Here is a 21,881-nt window from a genome sequence, read left to right as displayed (position 1 = left end):
AAGTTTTACCATTGGTTGGTCCCAGCAGTGCTGTTAGCTGTGCCCCATGCAGGAGGCATAAAAATGTGGGGCTATGGCTTCATACTCCTAATACAGCAGGTGACTCTATGAGCATATCAGTGAATCTGGAGTGACTTTTGATATTACTGGTTTTTCTGTTTATTTGTGTGCTTGCAGACTGGCCAACATGATGACGAATAAATGCATGCAGGGAAACAGAGATTATTCCCACCAATATTAGTGTTAGATGAGCCCACACCATCATTTTTCTCTGAATGAACTGATCTCTTTGTTGACAGAAAAGCCCTACTCATGCTTTCCATGTATTCATCTAGCATGAAAGTGGAACAAAGACGAACTTGAGATGGATAAAAGATAATAAGTAGGTTGTAGTCACCGCACTGCAATGGGAAAACAGCTATTTTCTTCGAGGAGTGCAAAGGCGCGAGTATGCTCGTGCATGAACGTGCACTGGTGACATTCTTACCTGGACCGAACCAGAGAGAGTTTTGAATTCGCCAGCAGCCTGGCTGCACTTGCTCCACTGCTGCCTGGAAAACTGCAGAGCTGCTTCTGGTCCACATCTGGTCCACATCTGGTCCATGTGGGATGGTTGGACATTCACCAAGCCAAGCACAACCAGAGCCACTGATAACATGGCAGTGCTTATAGCTGACAGCAGCAGTCTTAGCATATGTCAATGATGATGCAGGTGTGTATATTTATAGTAGTTATAGGGTACATTAATATGCAGACTGCACTGACCTGTATTACACAGATGTACAAATCAATATATTTTGATAAATAAAATTTGCTTCTGAGGACTTCAGGTGGGCTATTTATCTTTTTGTTTTGCAGACATGAAATCTGATTTAAGCTTGCACGTAACATTTTTGAGATACACATCATTGATGTTTGACGTGAATGATGTGTATCTCAATATAATGTATCAACACTATGGCTAGAAGTTTCCAAAAATTGTTTTAATGTGTTTATTCTGGACAAAAACAAGAGAAGACGATCTCAGGATCTCTCCAAAGCATATTTCTGTCAATTTAGCTCAAAATAAATCCACAAACATGTTTGAGGCACTTGCTTTTGCGCATGCACTGCACACCCGTCTCTCTTTGCAAGAACAAACAGTAGCGGGTCATCATCCTCTGATTCAATTTTTCCTGGTGTCGGTTTTCCAATACTTTTATACCTTGGTGACATCACTCAGATTTGGTGGGAAAATGTCAAGATGAGAATGTAAAAAGTGCAATTTCAGTGACATTCTGGCACTCATTAGTTGATGTGCTTTCAGCATGTTATCCACAAGCTCAGCAAGATTCTCTGCTCTGATATTGCCAAGACAATTCTGTGCACAAATGTTTCCCATTGCTGCTGATTCAGATGGCTTTAGCATTAGTTCACAGATTTCAGGACCAACAAAAACACCTTCTTTCACTTTGGCTGCATTTTGTGGACAGTAAACTTATTTCTTAAAGGCTAAAATGCATCACTGTTTCTGCCCAGTCATTCTAGCCGTCCAATTCTGGGAAAATCATAACTTTTAAAAAAATGGGATGAAAGAGATGAAAATGGTTTGTTAACGCACAGGTGAAAGTATACCAGCAGCAAAATGCTTGTGACCAGTTTGATCTTTTAGGTACCGCTAACTACATTTTTTCATTTGCCTATCTTTTAACATATTGTAATCTTGTTGACTTGTTGTTGTCTAAATAAATCACAAAAATGAGAATTGTACACAAACCTTTGACTTTGTACAAAGTGATTTTAATTGCCTAGCTGCACCTTAATAAAAAGTCTAAAGCCATGTCAGCAGGTCTGTAAGCCTTCAGTTTTTGAACACCAACAGCGACATGCTAATGCGGTTATTATGACAAACCATTTACCGTTTTTTTTTTTTATCATCTTAGTTTAGCTTGCTACCAATGCTAGTCAATAAGCACTAAATGGCCGAAAGTATTCTCTATTTAAACCTACTTAAAGTGAAGTGCTTCACATTATAAATAAGGTTCAACAACTCAAATTGTACAAATGGATCAAACTAAAATAAAAGCAAGCTTCCACATGTAGGTCTGTGGTCAGGTCAGTTCACTGTTATAGAGAGGCATCTGGCTATGAAGACCTTTAAAAGGCATCAGCAAAATGGCAATGCATCTTGCCAATTACAACTTCAAGAGATTGAGGCACTAAACGTAGGAGAGATAAAATATAAAACTGGGACAAGATCAGACCTAGCAGGCCAACATGTGTAGGTGGGTGACACACTGAATAAGATAAAAGAGATTTGAGGTTTGGTCTGTGGACACTCAACTCTGTCTGAGTGCCTTAAGCTTCACATCCAGCAATGCAGAGGCCTGTATGATAAGCTTATAGGTTAATATAAATCACAACACCCCCCCCCCCCCCCCCCCCCGACAAAATATATTAAAACTTCCATATCCTTCTAATGATGATTGACATCTTGCAAAAATACTGGTGCTGTTTGGTTTGTGTCGAACTTGCAGCTTCTGTGAGTTTAATCAATCTGGAACTCTTTTGCTTGTTTGCAGGTTGGAGTAGCTGTGATGGATGACCAGTGTGTGTCTCATGGCAGTCCTCATCGCAGCGGAGGTCATGTCAGTACTGAGGGTCAAAAGTTGAATGTCATCAGGTGTGGGTGGCTCCGGAAGCAAGGAGGTTTTGTCAAAACGTGGCACAGTCGCTGGTTTGTGCTGAAAGGGGATCAGCTCTACTATTACAAAGATGAGGAGGAGACTAAAGCTCTGGTAAGACTGTGAATGTACTAGAAGATGAACTAACATAAAAATTGTGGCATGCACCCACACATATGCAGATGATAGTTCTCACTGTATGATGATTGAGTTTTTTTTGGATCAGACAGCTCTTTGGCTTATGACCAGACTGTATGTAAAAGATGGGTGTAGCATCTGTGAAGTTTGTTTTATGGGCTCTGAAACCTTAACCTATGCACCTAGGGTCATAAGTCATTAGCTACTGTAAGCATGGTTTGTTAGCAAGGTGCGTTCCTACAGTCATATGAAAAATGTGAGTTTTTCACAAGACTCTATGCAGTCCTGTGAAAAACTAAAAAGTAATACTTTTCTATATGACTATCAGTCTCCCACATCATTGTGGAGGAATTTTCGCCCACTCTTATTTACTCTAATTTACAGCATCGCTTCAGTTCTTTGAAGTTTGCAGACATTTGTTTATACACAACACTCTTATGGTTCCACCACAGCATTTCAATCAGGTTGAGCTCTGGACTTTGACTGTGTCATTGCAGCACTTTAATTCTTTTATTTTTCAGCCATTCTATTGCAGACTTGATGCTGTGCTTGCATGTGCTCGATCCAGTTTTAGCAAAGCTTTAGCTATCAGACAGATGGCCTCACATGTGACTCTGGTACACAGAGGATGGTCAATTCAGTGACTGCAAGGTACCCAGGTCCTGTGGCTGCATGCCCAAATCATCACCAATCTACCGCCACGCTTGATAGTTAGTTGAGGTGTTTGTGCTAATATGCTGTTTGGTTTTCACTAAACGTGGCACTGAGTTATATGACCAGACATCTTTGGTTTGTTCCGTCCACAGAGGTTGTTGCAGAGGTTTTGTGATTTGTTCAGATCCAACTTTGCAAACATAAGCTACAGTATACTCCCATGTTCTTTTTACAGAAGAAAAAGCTTTCTCTTAGCAGCACTTCCAAATAAGGCCTACTTGGTCAGTTTTCTTCTAATTGTACTATTATGGTGTTTAACATTTAACACACTAACTGAGGCCTATAGTCTGAGATGTAGCTATTGGGTTTTCTCTCAGCTTTGCAAGGGTTTGACCTTGGAGTGAATGTTCAGGGACAATCCACATCCAAGATTGGCAGCTGTCTTGAATGTTTTCTACTTGTGATGAGTCTTTGGATGGACTTTAAATTATTTGGAAATGGTCGTATAGTCCTTCCCAGATTGATGGGCAGCAACAGTTGTTTCTCTAAGATTACTGCCGATGCCTTTTCTCCTTGCCACAACTTAAAGCTCCAGACCAGCAAACTGTCAAACATTCTGTTTTATAGCAGTGGTTACATTTCATGATCAAAAGATCAAGTGCATTTGATTAGCAGCACCTGGCTGTTACTTACCTTCTTGACACCAATAGAAGCAGTTTTGTTTTTTGTTTAACAGGACTGCATAAAGTCTTGTGAAAAAGGAAGCGTATGGGTGTTTCACACAGATGGATACATGCTGATAGTTCCTAAGTAAGATACAAATACAATAAAAGCATTTACTCAAAGCAGCTTGCAACTGCCACTAATGATAATTCTAAGCCTCGGTGAAATTGAAGCCAACCCTCTAGAGCCGTCACAAGTGGTGATATTACTTTTCTTACTCAATCTAATGGGCCAGCCTCAATATAAAATGATGGCTGGCATACAGTGCGTCGCTATGAAGTCAGCCATTCAACAGTGGGAAATGTGCTGGAGATGTTTTGCTCACTTTAACATTACGATCAGATATGAATCTAAATATGTACTCTAAGCCCTGCTGTGGTGAAGTGTCTGTTTGTGCTTTCTGTATTTGCTGTATTTACTCACAGCACCACCATATTTCTTGTAGATACATGCTACAGTATAGCCAGGTGAGATGATAACATCGAGCTATGGTTCAAATGAGGTTGTTTTGACTCTCAAACCAAACTGTTTTCAGTTTGTCTTTATGGAAACACACACACACACACACACACACACACACACACACACACACACACACACACACACACACACAAATGGCTATCCTGAAATGAGAAGAGACAATGAGTAACACGAGTTTTATGGCTATCTCTAACATTACTGTAACAAGGAACTCCCTCTCACTTAGCATGTGCAGACTGGAAAAAGAAGCTGCCAAAATACAGTGAAAGAGAGCGAACATTGATTCCACAAGTTGAGTTCATTAAGAAACTTGTTTAATTTCTTGAATTTGATGAAAGAGTCAATAGTCTTTTCTTGGTTGTCAAATACAATGATGCTGGATAGCAACTTGTTATTAAATACTAGTTCATAAATACTCTAAGAGTGTGTTTTATGAGTAGCTTGTCACGTCATATTCCTATCATGCCTTTAATCTTTATATCAGTTAGCAGATGTTTCGTGTTTTGTTTTTTTCCTCTTTGCAGTTATTTTACACCAGAGCTTACTCCTATTTGGCAAATACACAAAAGACCACATCCTTTTGTAATATTTATCCCTACCAAACAATATCTCCTTTTTTTCCTGTGGAAACTTGATCACTTGTGCACAATTGAAATCTTTATTCTGCTCATCTACCCACACTTCTTTGCCTGGCCAATTTTCCAGGAAACTGAGCCTCAGCCAAACCCAAGAAACAGCAGCAGCAGAAGTCTCTAAAGGTTAAAGCTCCAGACCTGAAGGTGGGCCACAGGCCAGATACAGGGGGAGGAGAGATTTTCTTTCTTTTTTTCTGGGAAGGCCAGGTTTTGAAGCTGTGTCAAAAAAAAAGAGAGAAAACAGTTTTCCTGAAACAACTTGATAATTATATTTATCATCATGTTCTCAGAGAACTTATTTGTAATGTCCCTACAACTCCATCTACCTGTGGAATACTCTTCTTTGGTTAGCAACTTTCCATTCTTGCCCTACTTCTAAAGCTGTAATAAATTTCAGCTACTTTTTTTTTTTTGCAGAGAATGGGAAATTTCTAGTGAAACTAGGTCAGGTACAGAGGAGTGTGCTCAAAGTCCTCAAATCTCCATGACCTCCAAAGCAGAGAAGCATGTAAGAGCACAAACAGAACACTCCAAAAAGACAGCGTACCGAACAGAATACAAGATAACCAGTGTAGCGTTTCCAACATCCCAAAAAGGAGGAATACCAGCGGAACAGAGAGGAGACAGAAAACTGTCAGAAACAGGTTTGGTTTTGCTTTTTGTGCCTCGAACGCTGATGTTTAAGATCAGGGCAAAAACACAAACACACAAGGTGCACTAAGATCCTCCACTTTACTTAGACTATATGTGGTGGAGTAATATCTACCCACGCTAACCTATTAGCCACATCCAACAGAGACGCAACTGATTAATTCTCTGACATGCTGTGATCTCTCCATTACCCATCACATTAGCCTAATTGCTGCTACCTCAGAGGACACATGAACATGTGCTACTTTCTGTTGGCTAACAATTTGTTGAACGATTAGACAGGAAAATATTACATACAAATTACATATTTAACTAGCTTCTGGCACAAACTGAATCTACATTTTATGAAAACAAAAAGCATTCATTATGCTATTCACATATAAATATAAAGTCTCACAATAAATGAATTTAAAGTACGCACAGTTTAAAAAAAAGGCGGGGGGACAAGTTTGGAAAATAGCAGCATTTAGACACAATGGACTGACTGCTTTATCTTTACTTACAGTGGACACAATGCGCTAGCACTGCACTCTTAAGCAGTAAATATTAGTTGCTAATATTATGAAGAATTATGGGGAGGTTTTAACACGGAGACTTACCAGAAAAGTTGGCAAGTGATTGCTTGTAATTATGTAACTAATCACAGTATGACTTTTCTGTCTATCTTAGGCAGAGTGCTAGGTTTCAGTGTCTATTTTTGATACTGAAAGCCTAACAGTATTTATGATTAGTGCCTCTAATCCTGTTGTTACTCTAACCAAACAGCTCGAGTTGTCATATCAGTCCTTAATCCTGCAAGAACATTGGGGGGGTTTGGCTCTTGGGACCACTAGAGTCAAGTTAGAACCATAATGCCACCAGTTAAACTAGCATTACCTGACTGGTTGTAAGTCGTAGCTGGCTGTTGCTGGCAGTAACCATGAAAATGACTGCTAAACTCCTAGTCACACTGTCGAGCGGTCAGTGACGCTGGGGGGAAAAAATGTGTAATACCCAACCGGTTGGCAAGCGGTTGCTGGAGGTTGTTTGCTGTTGCTACGTGAAACTGGTAGCAAAGAGGTAAACTATGCTGCACCAAAAACCTCCTTGAGATGGCTTTGGCGGCTAGCAGATTGCCATGGTAACCCTTACTTTGCTGACTTGTCTCCAAATACTCACTAGCTACTCACTAAGTGGTAGTGAAACTGTGAGAATAATTTGCCTTCAAAGTAAAAATCTGTACTCTTTGAAACAGGTTGGTTTCAGTGGTAAAGCACAACTTTTACTTTGGAAGTGAAGATTCCCCGATTCGGGTTTAAGTCGCTCTCTTCATAGCTTCTCTGCTGCTCTGCAAGCACCTGTCTTTGCAGCCAACTCGGTGTCCGCCATGCAACCTGTTTTTGCAGATCTCGATGGAGTAGTTGGGTCTTTTGAGATTCAATTCTGAAAGTCAAAGCTTAAATAGCTAAACTTGGAATAATCTTTTCAATTATGAAGTCAGAAAGCTGTAGAAAAAACATCAAGTAATAAATAAAAAAAACAAAAAAATGGGATTTCCTCAGAATGGCTGTAACATGTCGTCATGTGTGATGCACTGGGACTTTATACCTGACATACCATTGTTTTGTTTTCATGCAGTGAACATTTTATAACATTTGTTTGATTTCCAATACTGCAACTCATAAGAATTCTGATGTTTTTAGATACTGTAACATTATCTGAAAAATTACTGCTGATGTAGGCAAACATGTTGATGCTATACAGTTAGGCCGAACCTCTCTGAGTAACAGGAGGAATCCGAAGAATGGGCGTCAGATGGAGGTGAAGGGTCACGGAAAAGCATGGGTACAGGGTACAGCACGTGTAGGATTAGTGTCGATATGCCATCTGCCTGCACTTACTCGTCTATGAAGGAATACACACGCACAAGCCCGCATGTACACACTCGCATTCTTAGATGCACACATACATTACTCGGATTTCATCTGGCTGAGCCATAAACAAAGACCCTATTCATGCGGTGGGTGAGATTGTATGGTTATTGTAATTCAAACCACTCAGCCTTGTATCTATATGCCAGGGATGTAAGGAAAGTAGCATTGTGAATGAATGAGAGAATTGTGAATTAATACGTTGAAATGATTTAATGTTTTAAGAAATGAAAGACATTAAAATTTCATAAGTTTATTATGATTTTAGCTGCTGCACGTCTTACAAGTTAGTTAATATTCATAGCATGTAGGGGGCACTTCTGGAGGCAGACGAAATGAGAAGTAGCTGGATTTAATAAGAAATTGCATCATATCAATAATGCAGCAGTGCAGTTGTGTACTAAAAGTCCTTTTGTTTTCCCTGCTTAAGCTGAAAACCATTTGACCTTTGCATTTAACTGGAGTAAATAAAACGCCACTGCAGTTCAGTAATTTTTCATTCTGCAACACTGTGTTACTGCTGATTTGATGACAATAGTAACTCTGTAGCCCTCGTTTGACATTGACAAAGATGTTTTTGAGGCATCACAAAGTAATAAAAGCTTTTTATAGCAGGCAGGGTTCCAGCCTGTCACGTCAGAACCAGAGGAGATCTGATTTGCATTATATTTGAATGTATGAGGCATGTGAACCAAGAAGTGGACATTATCAAGACACCCTTGTGTGAACAAATTGAAAAGCATTGCTGACATCATCCTCTGGTAATAGACAAAAAATTTCCATTAAAGTGGTTCAATAAGTTTGCATGTATGGGCGTCTCTTTAAAATTACAGATGGGCAATAATATTAAGGCAAAGACATTTCCTTTAGCCTAAATATATTAAAGCATGAAAAAAGTTTATCATTAATAGAAGGCAGCCCCGTCCATTAGTATTCCTAGGCTGCATATACTGCATAGAAGTTATTTCCTTTAACTCCTGAAGGGTGACTGCATGTCTAATAAGCTCTGCAGTGATGGATGAAGAAGTCGATTAAGTCTCACTGGACTTGCAACAAGTTCCTGTAAGTTTTGTAGCCTAAGGACTTTTTCTATTTCTAATACCTGATGGTGCAAGAGGGTAAAACAGCGAATTTAAGGTGTGTGCAGATGTAGTGGTATTTGTATTGCTGGAGCAAAGCAGCTGTATGGAATATTTACTCACGTCGAATCCCAACTCACTAAAAAACTGAACTGCAGAGCTTCTTGTTCTGTCTGTCTTAGAATGCTTCACTTTTCATTGGTCATAACACAGTACAGTAAGCACTGGCTCACATCTGTTGACTCATTATATTTCATTTATAGCTGTATCTTAACAATGAATTTGTAGATAAAAGGTGTGATTCACATTGATACTCCTAGTGATACATTGTTATTTTGTCCAAAATAAGGAGTCGATGGTTTACATTCAGTTCTAGACTGCAGCAGTATTCTGTAGTTTGCATGATGACTTGTCTGCAAACATTTGCCGTTTTAATGAATGAGGTGCAGTGAAACTTGAGGAAGGTCAATGCAAACCACTAACGGAAAAATTGGTCTTCCAAATAAAAGTTGAGCATTAGCACCACAATCAATCAACATTTCAAAATGAGCAAACTACGAGCAACTGTAGCAACCTGCTAGCAATCAAAGTAACCACAAGGAAAGGGGAACTACTAGCAACCACCTGCCAACCAGCTGGGGAACACAAACTTTCCCTAATGGCTGGTGGTTTAGAAATGGATTTCATAACAACAGAAACTACTACTTGGGAAATAAGATTTGCCTGTGTGACTGAGACATAACTTAATGGGGCGAGATACACAAATATTCCCCCTCAGTAAATTATTAAAATAAATGTGCAAAAACTGATTTTATAAAGTTTTTAACTGTTTTAGCACCTGTTTACATTAATGAATGTTGATTAGCTGATGTTCTGTATAATTTAGAGAACTCTCATTGATCTGGTTTCCCATGAATGAATAATAATGAATGGGTAAGCAAACATGTGGACAAGCTAACACACATTTTACATATGCTAACCACACGCGCTTTGTGTGAAGGTCATTGTTCAGTCAGAGCAAGGACCTGCTGGACAAAAATCCATATCAACAATATCAGGTTATAACATATTCCTCCCACCTGTCTCCTCTAAGACCCCCAAAGGAGATTTGAGGGCAGAATCGGATATCAGATATACTGAAAACTAGTCTTCACCTGTGGATGGTTTAAAGACTTTCTTTCTGCCTTTCACCTTAATAGGTTTAATTGGTATTTGCTCATTTTAACTTTGCTTTGCTGGGAGATTTTAAATCAAAATACTTGTAACCAATATCGAAACTCTTGCTTCTTTCTGCTTCCTCTGCCGTTCTCCTTTATTAAGCAGAAATGCCATCCCATTTTCTCTGCATTCTTTTGCAGTTTATACATCGAGTTCATCATCTTCACATCTGCCTAGTGAAGCTTGCAGTGTCAAATAAATCAAAACCATGCTTTGGTGGCTTTGGCCTAAAAACCGAATCAAGTTTCAGTCAGATAATTAATGCCATCAACTTTAGAGCTTAACAGTCAGCCGCTTGAATTGCTTTAACTTTAAATCTGACCTTGCTGACACAACTTTGAAGTCAAGCCGACTCCTGTCACGCATGTCACTTTTTCAGGGGCTGTTCTCTCTGCCTTCATTCTTACTTTCTTCTGTTTTTGAGAGCTGAAATATATGAAGTCACACTCATGAACATTTTACATACAGCTCAGCTCACAGCACTGCCAATCTGTATTACATTTGCATTGAGAAATAATACTAAAAAGTGCTAACTTCTTCTTTAAAAAAAAAAAATGAAGCTATCTCAGTGGTGTTTAAAATTATGCACAGCTATGTCTTTTTTAGTCTTGAGCATGTTCGTACTTGTACATATATCATTCACATATCTCTGGAACCGTATGTTACTCTGTTTTCTCAGCATGCCATGTTATGTCTTTCAGTTGTCATAGTTTGACTTTTTTATCTATTGATCTGACAAATATGATCTGTACAGAGGATCAGTATGGGCAACGTGCCGCTGACCTCATTTCCATCTGCCTCATTCATTTCCTGTGGTACTCCAAACCACATATGTTATCAGTTTATCTTCTATGATACACTCTAAAGGCTTTATAGGTCCTTCATAGTATCCACTTATCTTCAAGTCCTGGGAAAGGCCATCTTGTAAGAATTCTGGTAGTCTGCTTTGAGCTGTCTGAAACCTTTACGCATCTGCTTGTCTCATTTGTTTAATAGAACAAAGCTGTGATAGTGAAGCTTGATTTGTGGGCTGTAGACAGCTTTTGATTTTCCTGCTGTCGGGGCATCCAGAGAAGGATATTGGTAACAGCTCACACGTAGGAGACATCCAAACTGTAGTACAAGCATAGCTGATGAGCAGGGATATGTCTTCTCTGTGGTTGGTGCAGCTGTATTCTGTTTTTTTCTTTCTCTCTACTTAACAGTGGAATATATAATGCGCTGCAGTACAAGGACTATATTGAGGGCTATAGCTGCAAAGTAATTTCACAGGAAAATGGTTGAACAGGAAAATACCTTCTGCCTTTGTGGTTTGTAGACTTTGCAAGCCAAATATCTCCTGCACCTGTGTTCTAGTGTTAAAGGTATAGATACAGGATGTTAAGGCAGACCTGAATGGACTGAAATAGACTTCAGTGGCAACATGTAAATGAAATATAAGATACAATCTTTGTCCTATTATTCGCTGGTATTATTGTGCATTATCTCATTCTAATGCCTTGGCTTGTTTTAGCAACATGATGCAAAGACAGGTGTATGACTAATTACCTTAAATTAGACCCTGTAACTTAATACAAGGTAGCTGTCATAAATGTTGTTAATGCTTGCTCTTTTTGTATATGAACTGCAATTAACGATACAAAGAGGCTCCTTTGATAGAATCTCCTTTGCCAACTTCTTGTGATTTTTCTTCAGCTTATGAAGATGGAGGACAAGTTTGACTTCAGCAGCATGTTCTTGCAATGTGGGCGTATTTTTAGGTCTTTGCAAAAGATAAACGCATAAACTAATGCTGTTGTCTGACTTTAATAGGGTTACATAATGAAATTGCTGCTTTAATGAGGTTAAGTAATGTCACTGACAGACAGCCTACACTGTGGAGGAAAACAGTTGTTAGAGTTGTTTTGTGGATCCTGGAAATGATTTTGTGATGCAAATAGTTATTAGATATGATCTTGTGCAAAGAGAACTGTGTATGTAGCCTATAAAAAGTATTTTTTTACTTTACTTTATTTTACCATAGTTTTACCATAGTTGATGGAGTACACCCGTAAAATGTAACTTGTGTGTACTGTTTGCTTTTCAGTATTTCCTTATGTTCCCTGGAAGTGATGATAATGTAATTTGCAGTTACTGCTTTTCCTAAAAGTATTGTTACTTTAGGCAGAAAATACTTTACTCTATATAACTTTGGTTATGTGTTGTAAGCTCTATGGATATGATAAAAGGTATTCAGCAGCAACAGCAGTGACAGGTATTCTTAAAATTAAATGGCAGGGCGTAGTGTATGCCTTTGTGGGAATTTACTGTTAGTGGCATGACATGTTTTTAAATGGCCCTGAGCTTGTGGTAAGCAGACATGCTACTGTCCCTGCTCGTCCATATTTTCCACCCCTATATCTCCGTTCTATACTTTATTAAAACCTGTGATTGATATCTCAGTTCTAACAAAAACTACAGTGTTTATACATTTTCAGACTAATTTTATACTATTATTAAAGATAATAGCTTAAAATCCGTAGGTAACTTTTCCAGCAATCGGATGCATTGCATCTAACATACGGTTGTTTTTTAATCATTAAATCGCCCTTGCTTTGTAATTCACCAATTTAGGTTCCTTGTGGTAATTTCAGTCTATCATTTATCCTGTCTAATTTCTCATATTACTCACCCAACGTTAATTTGACAAGTAAATAAAAATTAATGAAGAAGTTTCCCATTTCCCTCTAGTTAACTGGCATATTAATATTTATGAGGGTTATGCAGTCATAGTTGGTGGTTTTTATTATATAGTTGCTTTTGAATGTGGGACAGTGCAAGAAATACCTGTTGTGTAACAGTGGAATAGTGACATTTATTGCATTATTGAACCTTGCAGCAGGAAAAACATTAGTAACTCTTTGCCCCTTAAAAAAACTAGAACCAGAAATGGTGAAGAATAAATACATAAGGTCAAATTAATGGATACATATGGTACTCTAGAAAGGCAGACCCGTTGTAGGTCTCCAGCTAAGCTCCAGCTGAGTTTGATTTGCTGTAAAAGGTTAGCCAGGCTGGAGAACACTAATTATTGTCTACAAAGTCAGTTGAACAACAAGACAAATAATGAATTACCTGTTGCACCAAAAACAGATGGCAGCTTGACTTCACTCTTAAGCTTTTATCTGAAGCAGTTGATTCTTCTCACCAGCTTTGAATGATTCCTTCGTGTTATGCAGTGATTCTGAGAAAGTATTTCAATATTTTATTACCGTAGTAGTGGTATTGATATTATTATCAGTAGTAGTATTTAGATTTTAAATATTTTGTTTATATTAAGTTTGAAATATAATTTTTTTCCTATTTTATTTCATCCTCAAAGCTTTTATATCATACCCTCATCTGACACTTAATTATAACAAATTCAACTATGTCATTGCATTTAGCTATGTAGATGTGGTCAAGACGACCTGGTGAAGTTCAAACTGGGCATTAGGATGGGTAATTTAAGTGACTCTGAACATGGTGGTGTTGTTGGTGATGTGAGCAGGTTATATGTACAGAAGGCTCTGCATATTTCAGAAACTGGTGATCTACTGGGATTTTCCAGCACAACAATCTTTAGGATTTACAGAGAATGGTTCAAAACAGAGAAAATATCCAGTAAGCAGCAGTTCTCTGGGTGAAAATGCCTTGCTGGTGCTAGAGGTTGGAGGAGAATGGCCCGACTACTGAAGAGGTATGCAGGAGAGCATCTCTGAGAAGGCACTGAATCGGGAAGCAGAAGACCACATTGTTGCACCTTGTTGAATCCATGCCATTAAAAATTGAGACAATGTAGCTGTTTTCAGAAAAAGAAATCTCACTGCACCTTACCTAGTACGAATCCTAAAAGACTGGTACTATGATAGCACTTGTGTGGTGATTATTAGGCTGGTAAAGTCACAGATATTTGCTCGCTCCTTTTAATTTACTGAAGAAGCCAGAGGTAATTAATGAGACAGCCAATGGTAAGGGGCACAGAGAGGACATTCACCCTATAACCTCAATAAAAACAAACATGGCACATCAGCAGGAGTAAGCTGTTGGGTTTATGACCAACAAATCAATGTCACATGTGGAAGGTAATAGCTGCAGTTTTTACAGGCTGATCTGACCAGCAGGACCAACTGAAATTTCTGTACTCTCTTCCATTAAATGGAAAAAAGGCCGCAGTCAGTGTTCTTGTATTTGCTTGCAGTCTCAGAAAACACATGAAATTAGATTTCAGTTGGAGGACACTGTTGGACGCAGCCTCAGAAAAAGCCTCCTGGAGGCTGAGCTGCTGCTTACAAGCCTGAGCCTCCTGCTGTTGCTTTGCTCATATGGATTTCTCGGAGTCACTTTTGTCCCATATGTGTGTGCGTGGCTTTTTGTTTGGGAATAAAAGATAATTGGTTTTGTGTCATTGCACCGATTCCAAAAGTGACCTCATTCCACTTAACAACAATGTAAAAATGCACAAAACACCCCGAAATAGGTTGGGTTTTTGTCTCGCGCTGGGTTGGGCCTGGCAAACGTGCTCTTTGCTGGGTAAATATTACTCTGCCTGCGGTTGGGTTTGTCTGCAGCAAACAACAGGCCACCAGGGAGGATGCATGGAAAGTGTGGCTGCGGCTTAAAACGGAGGAGAGGAGTCTCTGTGGTGTTGTGGTTTTACGTTATAGAAAGGCTTAACAGGCCCTTGTCTTTTTTTCTGGGTTTTTTTAAATGTGACACGCATTTTTTTTTTTTAAATCTCTCCTCAAATGCACACTGTTTATCTAAATCGTCTCTCATTTCCCTCAAACTAAAACAATGTTTACGAAAGGAACCTCTTGAAAAACCTTTTAATCCTGATATATTGAAGCTAGTCATATTGTCTTTCTGACAGCCACATCAGTCGAGTCCATTCCTTTGTTTCCCTCTCTTTTGAACATCTTTATAGCCTCCTTCAAAGCGCTTCATCTGGGGCCTCAGGTAGGGTTTCAACTTCCTGATTGTCACAGTTATGGCTCATTAAAAAGTCCCCTTTTCTCTCTGCGAGCAGGAAGGAAACTGACTCTCTCTCTGATCATGTTAATGTGCACAAGTCCTGAGTACTGACGTTGTCACTTCTGCACATCTTGTCTGCGTTAGCATTAACCCACAAAGGGGTCACTTTAATGACTGTCAGATGCTGCACTGTGCCATTGATGTCCAACTTGTTAATGAACACAAGAAGTCACTGAATCAGTTGGAAAGGACGAGGTAATCTGAAAAGAATATTCAACCACATAATAATTACTGGCACTAGTCTGTCATTCTGTAAGAAATACCTTATTTAAGCACCTGGATGCTAGTTGGTAAGTTTACTAAACTGCATGAATTTATGGTGTAGTATCATTTGTGAAGCCAGTGTCATGGTCCTGGGGCTTGGATCCAGAGTTTTGAGTTTTTGGATTTCTTTACTACTTGGTGTGTTCTGTTGGTTTTCATTGTTCTTAGGTTTTCTGATTGAGTTATATTAAGTTTATTTATTTGCCTCTTCTCAAGTCTCTTACTGCTGGTGTTTGTTATTTGTTGAGTTCTGATATAGTACTCTGCAAAGGTCTTGAGCCACGCCTTGTTTCTTTACATTTCGCTGCCAGGAAATCAGACTTTTTTTTCTTTTCTTTCTTTTTTTTAAGCGGTCTTGAGCAATAGTTCACCAAATGTTCTCTTGTTGAAATATTTAACACTGACCTATGAATCATACAAGCATAAAACTGCCACCTAATTCAAGAGATTCACCAGTGTTGTGTCTACACATAACAGTCAACGTGACAAAGAAGCAAAGTAAATTCTGCCTTCTGTTGCAAAAACACATACTTTGTTTCAATTTCTTTAGGTGAATCTACAAAAAAATGCCAAATATAACACAATTTGACAGGCATGAAACAGTTTATCTGCACCGAGAAAGTGATTTTTAAAACACTATTATCTGAAAACCTGTAATATATCAGCATGGTGTCATTATAAATTTTAGGAAATTGAACAAGTAGAGGAAAAACGAAGTGTTAGGCTTTAAAAACTATCTGCAGCAGATGAACAGTATCTGAAAGTCATGTCCTTAAGAAATAAGAAAGCAAAATCAGCAAAGACCTGACACAGGACCTGAGAGATGCATTATGTGTCTTGTTACACTGATCAGGCATACCATTCTGACAACTGACAGATGAATTGAAGAACACTGATTATCTCTTTGTCATAGGACATGTTAGCAGATGGTATATATTAAGGACCGAGTGAACATTTTGTCCTTAGAATTGATGTGTTAGAAGCAGGGAAAAGGGCAAGGATAAGGATTTGAGTGTCTGACAAGGGCCAAATCATGATAGCTAGAGAACTGGGTCAGAGCATCACCAAATCTGAGCTTTCGCAGGGTGTTCCCATATCTGTAGTGGATCAAAAGTTGTCCAAGGAAGGAACAGTCGCGAACCAGCGATACAGTCATAGGTGGTCAAGGCTCAATGATCCACAGCGGGAGCAGAGGCTAGCATGTGTGGTCTGATCCAGAAGATGAGTTACTGTAGCTCAAATTGCTGAAACAGGTCGTGCTGGTTCTGATGGAAAGGCGTCAGAATACACAAAGCCAAAGACCTGTCAGGGTGCTCATGCTGACTTCTGTTTACTGCCATATGCACTAACAATGGGCACCAAAGAGCAATGGAAGAAGATGGCCTGGTCTGATGACTCACGTTTGTTTCACATCATGTGGACGGTCAGGTGCCTCTTTTAGCCGGGGAACACCTAGCACCAGGATGTGCTATGGGAAGAAAGCCGATGGAGGCAGTGTGATGCTTTGGGGACTGTTATGCTGGGATCCTGTCATCCATGTGGATGTCACTTTGACACGTACCACCTACCTAATCATGGTTTCACACCATGGGCACCATTTCATTGGAGACTGTATTCTTTGATGGCTGTGGCCTCTTTCAGCAGGATAGCGTGCCCTGCCAAAAAGTTAAAACTTGCAGGACAAAGGATCTGTCTGAAACATCGTGGTGCCAGATACTGGAGTTGATTCCTCGATGGGTCAGGGCTGTTTTGGCAGCAAAAGGGGGACCAACACATATTAGCCAGGTGGTGTAATTTAAGTTAGTTTACCCATGTTAGTATTTTCACATTCAGTTTCCTCTTTGCAGTTCAAGTCATGTTTCTTCCCTGTTTTATATTGATATACTTTTTCCCTTCTAGTCTTAGTTTTAATACTTCTGTCCCAATTTAGCTTCAACTTCCACTTTGTTAAAGCTATCTGTGCTAAGTTGCTTCAGTGTTTCCTTCTCAGTTCCTCCCTCTGGCTTGTTCGGAGTTTATGCCTTGTTCCGTTGTGTTTCCTAATTATGGTAAATGGAACAGTTCTTATAAAGTGTTTTTCTACTCCACTGAAACACTCATAGTGCTTTATACAACATTACTTTATTGCCTCACACATTCACACAAGTACTTTTTTTTTCTATGCTTAACATTCACACACAGAGCAACTTAGGGTTAGTATCTTCCCCAAGGATATTTGGCATGCAGAGTGTCAGGGATCAAACCATCAACCTTCCAATTAGCAGATGACCTGCTCTACCACTCCAAAGTTCTGTGTTGTCAGATGCAGATGATTGGGTTAGGATTAGTCTCCTTTTGTTACTTGCTGTTAGACTTTGAAGTCTGGTTTTCCATTATGGTTTGCGTTAGTTCTACCTTGTGATAGTCCTTGTTTTGTTTTTTTTTAAGTGTGCTCACCTGTGTTCCTCTCTCCTGTTTCCCATCTGTAATCAGTCTATGATTAAACAGCTCAGTCTTCAGCTGTGCTCTGCCATGGTGTTTATGGTAAGCACTTTGTGTCTGCTTTCATGTCTCCGAGTAACCTTTTCTTATGGGAGCTTGCTTCCTGCCTCCGTCCATTTGGGCCGTCTCACAACATAACCTATGACACTAAAAATGAGAAGAAATGATATATAAATGGTAAAACTACAAGAGTCTAATAACCAAAGCCCTTTATAGTTTACAGTGGAAATCTGTTTTTTGCTGGTATTTTAATTGAATAATAAATGTATTATTAGTCATTTCTGCTAGTTCAGAAAAAAGTCAAGGAGCCCTTAAATGCCCAGCAGAGCTGAAGAGAACATTAAAACCTATCTGAAATGTGCTGTAGACATGAAATTGAATATTGTCAGATTGTTTACACTGAAGTTTAGATGATATTATATGCAATTTTCATCTGCAAACTAAAATCTGTAACTCTGGAATAATTACTGTAAATGTGTTGGATTTTCACCTTTTCAATAAGTGAATGGGTATATTAAAGTACCACACAGGTACTTATATACTATAAAACATTACATTTGTAATCTGGTCAAATGAAATTTAATTGATTGGTATACATTTAGTTTACACCAAGCATATTTTATGATTAATTATTTGAGTGAATAAACTTGAAATTTTTCAGCGGCATTTTACTCAAAATGATTGTTTCATGTTTAGGAGGGCAAATAACCCTTTGTTGTTGTTGTTGTTGTTGTTTTGGGGTTTTTTAGTGGGATAATTCAACTCATTCTCAAAGGAAGAAAGACACATACAGATCCTCTAATGGCCAGCCTGTGTGTCATAGTGACTACATCCATCCTTTATATACAGTCTATGACTAGAACAGCTGACTAATTTGTGTAGTCTGGGCAGGGAAGTGAACTGATATCATCATTAAGCACTAATACTGATCAACAGATTTCACAAAAAAAGCTTTGAGCATTCATCTGGACTGTGTCAAAAAACATTACCTGCTAAAAAATAACTAACATTTATAAACCAAAAGCAGTAAATGTTGTTTTGTGTGGTCTAAAAATTGCTTCTGTTCTTTATTTTCCACAGGGAGCCATTTTTTTACGTGGAAACAAAGTTACAGAGCATCCAAGCAGCGGCGACGAAGGGGGAAAATTTCTTTTCGAGGTCATTCCAGGTAGGATGAGATTACAGCAATTTAATCACTGCTGTTTTTACTGAGGACAGAATGGTGAAAGCAATCTTTACTTGGCAGCAGAAGGAACAAAACCATGAGGTTAACTGTTTGCTTGCCTTCTACTGGGGATTTGTTAAGGGATCACAGTGAGGTCTGTACCTCGTCTGTCTGTTTTTACATAACATTATGGGCTTTACTTCATGATCCGTTTTTACTGTTAAGCTTTTTTAATATACAGATTTCCATTTTATTTTTTTTCTTTATTTTGGCTTGAATGCAACAAAAGAGAGCATTTAAAAAAAAGGCAACAACCATGGATTATTAGACTGTTAATGCTGTATGTGCTGAGGATGCCCCGTAGAACAATAACAGGAATAAATGTGATGTTTTGTATGTTTTCCTATATAACTATTTTTTTTTCTTATCTAGATGACAGTCATTTACACATATCGTTACAATTCAAACTCGTACAACATGTGAAAACGTGGTTAAGCACAGCATGAAGGAAATGTGGGATATTTTCCCAGGCTGGAATGTGAGCTTATGGAATAGATATTTAAAAGGCACGTTCACAGGGGGAAAACAGACGCAGCTGTTAAAAGATACGCAGAGTGCATCAACAGCCCCAGTTGATCTTAAAAACCCAGTAGAAAACACCGGATGTATGCTATAAGCACTCATACTTTATTTGTGTTAGTCTTTTCCCTGGTGTGTATCCAGTTGAGTGTCCCTCAGAGGAAACCAAAGTATAATTGCCAAGACTTTTTTTCTCACTGAACACACACGCAAACCAAGCAGATAGTGGTACAAGTATTGGGGTAATAGGGGTCAATATGTGTGTGTTACAGGGTGTTTGAAAAAATCTCGATGGTGTTCTTGTCGTTTCATTGCTGGCTGTCTAACACTTTCAACGTCAGACGAGGATTAAGCGCTCCCTGCAGAGATCAGCTCATTTGCTACTCTTTCATTCAGTATTCACATTTCAGTTGGAGAAGTGAACTTTTGAATAATACTACTGTTTTGCAACCGTGCAACAATTTCATTTGATTCTGCGTTTCACGTTGTATTTGCTGTTTCTTGAATAGTATGATGCAACAGGAGTGAAACAAAAAGGATTTCTCAATATAAAGCCACAGTGAGCATCTAAAAGTTTGCTCACAATGTAATTTGATGCTATTTGCATTCAGCGAGAACGCAGATATAAGCTGGGAGACTTGTTGAGGCACACTGAGAGTGGACTTAAGCCGGTAATTCACACAGCAGCTAGCGTGAGACTTTTCAAACTTCTGCAAAAGGCTAACTGAAACTGGGCTTGGAGGAGGGCACAGTGACTCAGTGAGACATGTAAGGGAAGTCTTACATCTTACCTCAGCACAAATTTCCTATCTGATCATCAGGCATGAGAATATGGGGCTTACACTCCCTGCATGGGAAGGGTTTTGATTGTAGAAGCCAGGCGAGAGGCAAACAAGCAGAGGTCGTCTTAAGTGTGGGTGACTTCAGCAGCATGGTGTCAAACAGATGAAGAACTGAAAGTGTGCATAAAGGGCTGGTGCAAGATTCATTTTCTTTTTTTCTTTTTTTTTGATAATGCTACAATTATCAAAAAAATTATTATCTTTCTTTTCTTCTGGACACACAAGTTCAAGTCTCTTAAAAACAGCTTTAGCATCGGCTTCAGTTAAAAACATAAACCTGTCTTTCTAAATCCGGGGTGCATTTCAGCTGTGAAAAAATGTGAAATGAAAGTTTTGTGTATCACACTTCACTATTGCTGGTTCGACACCGGTTTTCAGCATTAGACAAATTAGCTTATTGTCACTTCTAGCCGAGAACTGCTAAAAATCAGAAACCAATTCGATTGCTTCGACAACTTTTAAGTCCACGCGGGCCAAAGCTGCCGTATTTTATTGTTTTCATTTTAGGCACCGTTAAGAAGAAGAACAGTTACTGGTTATGCGTTTAAACATATAATTTTCTTTTTAGAAAATATGTGGTACATTTCTTCCAGTCTTTACCTCTACGGTTATTTTTTCCAATGGGAGTACACCTTAATACAATCTTTACAACTTCTGGAAGAAGGAAAAGGATTTTTTTTAATTCCAGTGTGTATTCTCTCTACTTGTACAGCTGCCATGTAATACTAAATCATCATAAGCTACATATCGTTTACTTCTGTTGGGAAGTGAGGCTTTTATAAAGCTGTTTGTTTCATTTGTGGTGCTAAGTGATGAGAAATGCGTTTCGATATCTTTCAGGGCTCGCCGAGTTTCAGTCTTGATACGATGTTGATTGTTTCAGTACTGCTGGAATGACTTAAAGACTGCAGGGAAAAGGTTCCAGTGTTTACAGTACGTATTAAAGGTTTTACAGCCAACTACATCAGTGAAAAGGTAGCAGTGAGCTCAAGTGTATTTGTGATAGATTAAAGTGTGAGAGGCAAGATAAACTTAAATTGTGTTCAACTGTAAATTCAGGGGTTGTTAATTTAAGTACTAACTTCATTGTGCTGTATCTCTAAAGTGTGCTGCCAGCACAAATACAAAAGTGGGAAGTGAAAAGACTAAGTAATGTCACCTAGTGGTGTGCAATACTGCAAATTTTGCTATTGATCTGATACCTAGTAAATACAGGGACAGTGTTGCTGAAATCTCTGACTATGACTTTCAACTTCTGTTTTTTAAATGTGCTCACCTCTCACTCACCTCTGTTACTCATACAGCAGTATCTCCTGTTGTAGCTAACATTTCCATCAGTAGCTAAAA

General features: G+C 38.8%; 1 protein-coding gene across 1 annotated transcript in view; it reads left to right on the top strand.

Moving 5' to 3' along the window:
* The window catches only part of arhgap24 (Rho GTPase activating protein 24), an 84,093-nt gene that overhangs the window by 15,074 nt on the left and 47,138 nt on the right, over positions 1 to 21,881 (top strand). Inside the window, exons 2-3 of the mRNA XM_082541537.1 lie at positions 2,562 to 2,777; positions 19,029 to 19,116. Of these exons, the coding sequence (XP_082397663.1) occupies positions 2,577 to 2,777; positions 19,029 to 19,116 (289 nt within the window). The 5' untranslated portion in view covers positions 2,562 to 2,576. The remainder of the gene's footprint in view (positions 1 to 2,561; positions 2,778 to 19,028; positions 19,117 to 21,881) is intronic.

The sequence above is a fragment of the Aulonocara stuartgranti genome, assembly GCF_965226115.1.
Source record: "Aulonocara stuartgranti genome assembly, chromosome: 7".
Taxonomy (NCBI): Eukaryota; Metazoa; Chordata; class Actinopteri; order Cichliformes; family Cichlidae; genus Aulonocara; species Aulonocara stuartgranti.
Note: the sequence above shows the minus strand (reverse complement) of the source record. Positions and strands in the feature narration are given on the sequence as shown.